Source organism: Petaurus breviceps, unplaced genomic scaffold (genome assembly GCF_028583685.1).
Source record: "Petaurus breviceps papuanus isolate PSGF00001 unplaced genomic scaffold, PetGlider_PUasm1.0 90444, whole genome shotgun sequence".
NCBI lineage: Eukaryota > Metazoa > Chordata > Mammalia > Diprotodontia > Petauridae > Petaurus > Petaurus breviceps.
This window is the reverse complement of record NW_027187256.1, coordinates 2373511-2381141: the sequence shown is the minus strand read 5'-3', so window position 1 is coordinate 2381141 and position 7631 is coordinate 2373511. Positions and strand designations below refer to the sequence as shown.

General features: G+C 35.8%; 1 protein-coding gene across 1 annotated transcript; it reads left to right on the top strand.

Annotated features, from left to right (window-relative positions):
• The first annotated feature begins 299 nt into the window (after positions 1-299).
• On the top strand, positions 300-1238 carry LOC138177657 (olfactory receptor 52E2-like). Its single transcript, XM_069108868.1, has one exon. It carries the CDS (start codon positions 303-305, stop codon positions 1236-1238), a length of 936 nt encoding a protein of 311 aa, XP_068964969.1. The 5' UTR covers positions 300-302.
• Positions 1239-7631: the final 6393 nt, after the last annotated feature.

The window sequence follows — 7631 nt, the reverse complement described above, 5'->3', positions numbered from 1 at the left end:
CTCTTTGAAAAGGGAATGGCCTAACTTGGGAGGTAGTAAGTTCCTAGTCCCTCTGGGGCTTCACCTGGAGGTAAGATGGCTGCTTCTTAAGGATGTTATTGAGCAAATTTCTGTTCAGGTAAGGGTTTGGTGAGATTATTTTGGAGGTTCCTTCATATTCTGAGACTATGTGATACTAAAGATGTTTAAATCATTCTTTTATCTTTCAAGGAATTTGGAAATACTAAGTGATAACATGTGAATCCTTTCCGGTGATTGAAACGCTATCTGCAAAGACCATAGCCATCTGCAATTTAAAAAGGATGCCCCATTCCAATGACACACAATTCCACCCCCCCTTTTTCCTATTATTGGGCATTCCGGGACTGGAAACTTTTCACATCTGGATTGGCTTCCCTTTCTGCATTGTGTATCTTATTGCCCTGTTGGGTAACATCACTATATTATCTGTGATACAAACAGAGAAGACACTTCACCAGCCCATGTTTTACTTTCTGGCCATGTTGGCCACTATTGACCAAGGACTCTCCACAACAACAATTCCCAAGATGCTGGGAATCTTTTGGTTCAGATTGAGGGAGATCAGTTTTGGGGCCTGTCTCACACAGATGTTCTTTATTCATATGTTGACTGCAATGGAGTCAGCTGTGTTATCATCTATGGCCTATGATCGCTATGTGGCAATTTGTAATCCCTTGCATTATAGCACTGTCCTCACCAATAGGGTGGTGGCCATGATGGGCATGGGGGTAGTGCTGAGGCCATTCTTTATAGTTGTTCCCTTTGTGTTCCTGATCCTTCGACTTCCATTCTGTGGAAATCATGTAATTCCTCATACGTACTGTGAACATATGGGTATTGCCCGACTGGCCTGTACAAGCATTAGAGTCAACATGATCTATGGCCTATGTGCTATTGGAACTCTGATATTTGATATTATTGCTATTGCCGTGTCCTATATTCTGATTCTCCAAGCTGTCTTTCATCTCCCCTCTCAAGATGCCCGACTAAAAGCCTTGAGCACCTGTGGCTCCCATGTTTGTGTCATCTTGGCCTTTTATACTCCAGCCTTATTCTCTTTCATGACTCATCGCTTTGGTAGGAATGTCCCTCGTTACATCCATATCCTCCTGGCCAATCTGTATGTCATTGTCCCACCCATGCTCAACCCTATTATCTATGGGGTTAGGACCAAACAGATCTGGGATAAAGTGTTAAAGATGTTCTTCAAGAAATAAATCATAGAGTTGGAACTCTGAACTTTTCTAACTTCTCTCCATTCCATACAATGTTTGCTCTTTATCTTAGTTAGATAAAATTTACCATTTTAAGGAAAACTCCATTCATGCTTCCTAGTGTTTCTTTTTTTAAAATAGCAGTGATGGATCATGGATTTTGTCACAAACTTTTTCACAAGAAACCACTCCATTTATAGCCATAATTATAAGTACTTGTAATGTAATGCCAAGGAAAGGCAGTTCAGGACTTTCTTTTCACATCAACAAGTCCATCCCACAGGTGGGATTAACAAGCTCTGGGTTTTAACACAGTTTGAAAACCAAGCCAATAGAGGGGGATCTTTATATTCCATTACTATCACAGTACTTCACTTGGATTTAAAAGTCAGCTTTAGAAATATAGGATTATGGAATAATAATGAAATAATTTATTATTGTGGGGAAAAAAAGAGACTATGAATGAAGCTGAGGCAGAAGTATCTAAAGGAGGATGAGTGATTGCAACTGACTAGGATGGTGAGGAAACTGGAAATCATGAGAATTAACTGAAGAATTATAGGGATGTTATTTTGGAGAAAATAAAGCTTAAAGGGAACAAAATAATACTTCACAAAATTATAGAAGCTCAGATTAGGGAGAGAATCCTCTGTAACAAAACTAACAAACAGCTATCATGTAATGGCATGGGATAGTAGGAGACATACATGTATGTATGCATATGTATGTGTGTATGTATATATAAGCATATTTTTTCTCTCTTGTTATTATGGAGTTGATTTTTATTATTTATTTATTTTTAACTTTTTTTAATTTAGAATTTCAAATTCTCTGCTTCCCTCCTAACCCTCCTCATCCACTGAGAAGGCAAGTAATATAATATCAATTATACATGTGAAGTAATGAAAAAATTTCAATATTAGTCATATCACAAAGAAAAATTAGGTGAGAAAACTATGCTACAATTTGGATGCAGTTAATCAGTTCTTTTTCTGTAGGTGGATAGCATTTTTCATCATGAGTCTTTTGGAACTTTTTTGTATGATTGTATCAATCAGAATAGCTAAGTCTTTCAAAGTTGATTCCCACTGTAATATTGACCTTACTCTGTCCAATTTTCTGGTTCTGCTCACTTTACTTTGTATCAGTTCATACAGGTCTTGCCATTTTTTTTCTGAATCACCCCCGCTTTATATTTTCTTATAGCACAATAGTTCTACCTCAAAATAATACATTACAGTTTGTTCAGCCATTTTTCAATTGATGGTCATACATAATTTTCAAATCTCTGACACCATAAATATAGTCACTATGATTTTGGGGGTCACATATAATTTCTTTCCCTTTGATCTCTTTTGATTACAGATGTAATTGTGGCATTGCTGGGCTCTTTAAGCATAGTTCCAAACTCTTCTCCAGAACTCTACCAAAAGTTTGCTAGTATACCTATTTCCCCCATCCCCTATAGCATTTGTCATTTCTGATAGGTATAAGGTGGTACCTCAGAGTTGTTTTAATTTGCATTTCTCCAATCAATACTGATTTAGAGAAATTTTTCAAGTGATCATAAAGTTTTGATTTCTTCCTCTGAAGAATGCCTGTTCTTATCCTTTGACCACTTATCAAATTGGTAATGGATCTTACTTTTACAAATTTACCTCAGTCCCGAACATATGTGGGAAATGTGGCCTTTAATGGAGAAACTTTTCTGCCTCTTTTACTAAGACCTATGTTGTTTTCTGATGTGTTGTCTTCATTAGAATCTTTTGTATTTCTTTTATCAAGACGTTAATTCTTTTCATAATTTTCTTGCATCATTTTCATGTATTTTCCCAATTTTCCTCTAATACTTTTATCTCTTTATTTAACATATTCTCATATGTTGGTAAAACAATAACAAAACAAAATCACTATGACAAAACAAAAACAACAAAAACCAAAACACATTTACCTCTTTAGGGCAATAGCATATGAAAGTCAGTAAGGCTTTTGTTGTTGATTTGACACATCGCCATGTCTTTGGTCACGTATAGTAAGTTATCATTGAGCTATTTACTTCAAGTAGAATTCTGTTTAAGTCTTCTCCACAAATAAAAATTGTTCCAACTATATATAAGAAGCTCTTATAGGCATTCCTGACATAGAATGAAAAACCATATTCATTCATTCAACTAAAATTTACGAAGTATTTTCTGTGTACAAGGCAATATGTTTACATAGCTGTTCTAGAGGACCCTAAAGTATGACCAGCTTCAATTACAGCTCGCCCAATCTCAATTTTTTCCTTAACTCATTGCTTTATATTTAATTTATTAATACCAAACCATACAGAGGTCTAGAGTTATATAATTCATTTCTTAGTCTTATGATCTGTTTCTCATTGGATAATCAATGTATTCCAAAATTTATAATTTCTTCTCATTGGATGTTTTTTGCTTGAGGCACTAATCCAATTTATTAAGTCTTAATAATTCAATTAATTATATGCTTTAACTTATGTATATATGTATAATGTTTGAACAAATAAAAAAATAAACATATCCTGTCACTTTAAGACATTAATGTGTTTAGTCAGATCTGAGTTTTAAGGTAATGGTTATTCTGAAATCCAGTTGCTTTCTGACTGAGTTGTAAGAGACTTGTGGCTGAGTTTTCAATGTGCCAGATTGTGTTATAATAGAGAAATATGAACATCAGAATTATTTAATGATTTTGGGGAAAATATAATTTATCTATATCTATGTATATGATGGAATTTTGATTATTAATCATGAGATTAAATGTAATCATTTGTAGAGAGATCCTGTTTGAATGCAGAAAGATGTGAAACAGATAGACAGAAGGACAAAGAGCCAGAGAGAATGTAACAGAGAAAGAGAGAGAGGAGAGAGAGAGAGAGAGAGAGAGAGAGAGAGAGAGAGAGAGAGAGAGAGAGAGAGAGAGAGAGAGAGAAAGTCGTGAAATAACAGATTTCTGTACTCCATTGGCTATGTTTAAAGATGGAAGTAATTAACAAAGTTGATGCTGAATGTCAATAGGAATGGAAAAACAAATTCTTTTCAGAGGAACAGATTGAAAGCAACTCAAGAATTCTGACTGAGACTGTCAGCTGAGTTGGTACTCAAATACTCAAAAAAACTATTTATCAAAGAATTTTTTATGGAAACATGGTGAGATAGAAAGAGACTATTGAAACTTATAGAGAAATGGGAAACTTGTGAGAATATAGTTTTTCCTCATTTGAGTTTCCTAGCCTGGTTTCTATCAGTATGTATCCACTGGTGGGAAATTGTGATATAGGCCTACATGTGTATTATGATTTATTTATTATTTCTACATTTTATTTTATATGTTAGTATCTGTAATGTTAATGTAATATTATTCCCTCAATTATTAAATAAATTATTTTGTTAGGATTTAAAGTGTCATCATGAATATTTGGTTATAATGAATAGAAACGAGTCATAAGTAGGGTATATTTCCTTCAACAGGGTTTTCTCCGAAACCCTGAGAGAATTTGAATGTAAATCACCAATGTAGCCATCTCAGGCACCTCAACTATGTGTTTGGGTGTGTCTGTGTGAACATGCATGCATGTGTCATGTTCATATACTCACTTGGGAGTTTACTAAAAATTTAAACTATATGTTAAATATTTATACTTATCCTGATATGGCTATACTATTTTCATAATAAACAGTACCATTACCAAGGTTATCTCAAAGTCTCATTAATTGACTCCTTTTCCTTCACTTTTCTGGAAACAGTACAAATTATTCAACTCATTCAGGATGATAATTAAATATTTAACACCTTTACATTTCTCTTCAGGGCTATACCTTTTGCTCTACCTTCTCTTTAACAATAACTGAAATAAAAACGTGTATATGTACATGTGTGTATGTGTGCATATACACACATGTGCACACACATATATGTACCTATATTTTGCTGCCAAGTACTTCCTCATATGCTTTTCCCATAAGAAAGAATTAAATCCTTAATTAAAAAAAATCTCTGTCATATAGGTTGGTCATAAATCATCAGGGATTACCAAATAAATACATATCTTCCTGTCTCCCTAGGGAAAGGTGCTTCATATTTATAAATTGTCACTCTCAAGTGCCAATACAAACTATCATTCTTCTGATGTCTTACCAATATTTTAGAATTACAATAAAACCTGAATCTTTCATGCTACAAGTCCATATGTCTCCCACAGTAAATGCCTTTGTGCTACAAAGGCTACAAAGAGTCATTAGCACATAATAATAGGACATCAACACAAGATTCAGTATCCCATGCTCTGGCAGACTGCTGAGTTTGAAGTTTTATAAAGAAATACATAGCACCCTTTGCTGTCCCCTGTCTCAGATGATAGTGCATCCACATGGGGGCGACTAACATGACTTGAAGTTGTTACATCATACATGGCATAGATGAGGAGCAGGGGACAGCTCCTCTTCAAATAAGCCCTATCCAAGGCATGATAGCTTCATGGCATAAATGAGGGTTGTCACATTGAAAAAGGTGCTTAGTCTTTGTTGCTTTAGAATTCAATCCACCATGTGAAAACTACACAGAAACAGATTTCAACATAAGGACAAAACACAATTTGAGCTGGTCCATTCCTGAGAAAGTTATACTGCTGGATCTCATTTCTGACACATATTAATACAAGCCTTGCCACAAGCAAGGCCCTTAAGGTGTCTAGGCTTCAGTTTTCTTAACTGTGAAAAAGAGGATAATGAGAAGACCCCTAATACCAACCCCACAGCATTGGTGTGAGGCTCAAATGAAATGATGTATGTAAAGCATCTTGCCAACTTCAAACTACTATAGGTCAGACTTAGAGCTGTAGAGGACTCTCAGATGTGGTCCTATCTTCCAGATGAGGAAACTGCGGCTGAGAGAGAATCCTTGACTTGCCCAAGTTCACATAGGTAGTAATTAACAGAGACAGTGTTCAGACCCAATACCAAAGCCAGTGCTCTTTCTACCACACCACCATCTTTCCCAGTTTTAATGGTATCCTTATTTTTTTAAGGCAGAGTCCAGATAATTATCCATCACAGATGTCATAGAAGGGACTCGCATTGAAATAGTTGAACTGAATGATCTTCAGACTCTAAAATTTTATTATTTTACTTGTTTCCAAAGCAAGCTGAAGAATTAAACTGTAACTCTTCATGAAGATATTTTTAATCCTTGACAACCTTTAGGGCTGAAAGATCTATTTTAGCAAGGACTCTTTGCGGACCCTAAAGGTGGCACTAGGCTCACAGATAAGTAAGTGAACATTCCAAAGAGTCATTTGGAATAATGGCCCTACTAATCAAAGCTGTATCGGCAGCCTGAGCGCACTTCTGGCAATTCTCTTGTTATGCACATTGATTAATAGCATGCTCCCTCTCCATTTCAGCAGATGTTGTTTGTTGGCTTTTTTTTTTTTTATCTCTATACCCTTTCACAGATTTTATGACTAACAGGTAAGAAATGGAGAGAAGTTGGCTTCCACAATGATATGACTGTAACAGGATTATAGGATCACCTATCAGTCCAGAGCTGGAAGAGACATTGGAGGCCAGCTAGTCCAGTGCTAAATTCCTAAACTGTGTAACTGGCCTAGAGAAAGTGAAGTGACTTGCACAAAGTCAGGGAAATTACATAACAGATGTAGGATTTGCACCCACATCTCCAAACCCAAAATTCTTTCTATTAACTTCATTCAAGAATGAACCTTAAATAATAGCACTTCACCAATGATGATTGTTCCCCCCTCTACTTATTTTTTTACTGTGTGAATTTGGAGGTCATTCACCTCTGAACCATCAGTCCTTGAGCCCTCAGGACAGGAAGAAACCTCATTAACTACAGATAGGCAACTCAGAACATATACCTCTCACTTGAAATTTAAGTCTTTTAGGAAATGAAGATGAGCCTTGGTAAAAGTGTTAAAGTTAGAACAGAAAAGAACTATGCACACAAGAACCTCAGTGGGAAATTAGCCCTAAGAGACCACTTGACTTTTCTAAAACTGCACAGAGAAACAGTGGCTTGTGGTGTGTTTGTGGAGGAGAGGAGATGACAGCCTGGGCTGTGGTTAGCTTAGACTAGGTCTTCCTAGTGAGAGTTTTGTGCTTACTTCTCTGGTTTGTTGTTACCCTTGTTATTGTTTTTCTCTAAATGTCCATGGGCACAGCAACCTCCATCTGTCTCTTTCTAGACACTGGCTAATGTGAACAACAGTGAAAGTCAGGAGTTACCCGAAAGTACAAGGCTTAGGTAAAGGTTCTTTTTTTGTTGTTTGCTCATTTTTCTATTCTATTTCTTGACCTTGAACTATATGTTAACTCATTTTATAGGTAAGGAAACTGATACATAAGCAAGAAGAAT

What these genes read in the sequence shown, in the direction of transcription:
- LOC138177657 (XM_069108868.1), top strand. Translation starts at nt 303, where the DNA reads ATGCCCCATTCCAATGACACACAATTCCACCCCCCCTTTTTCCTATTA.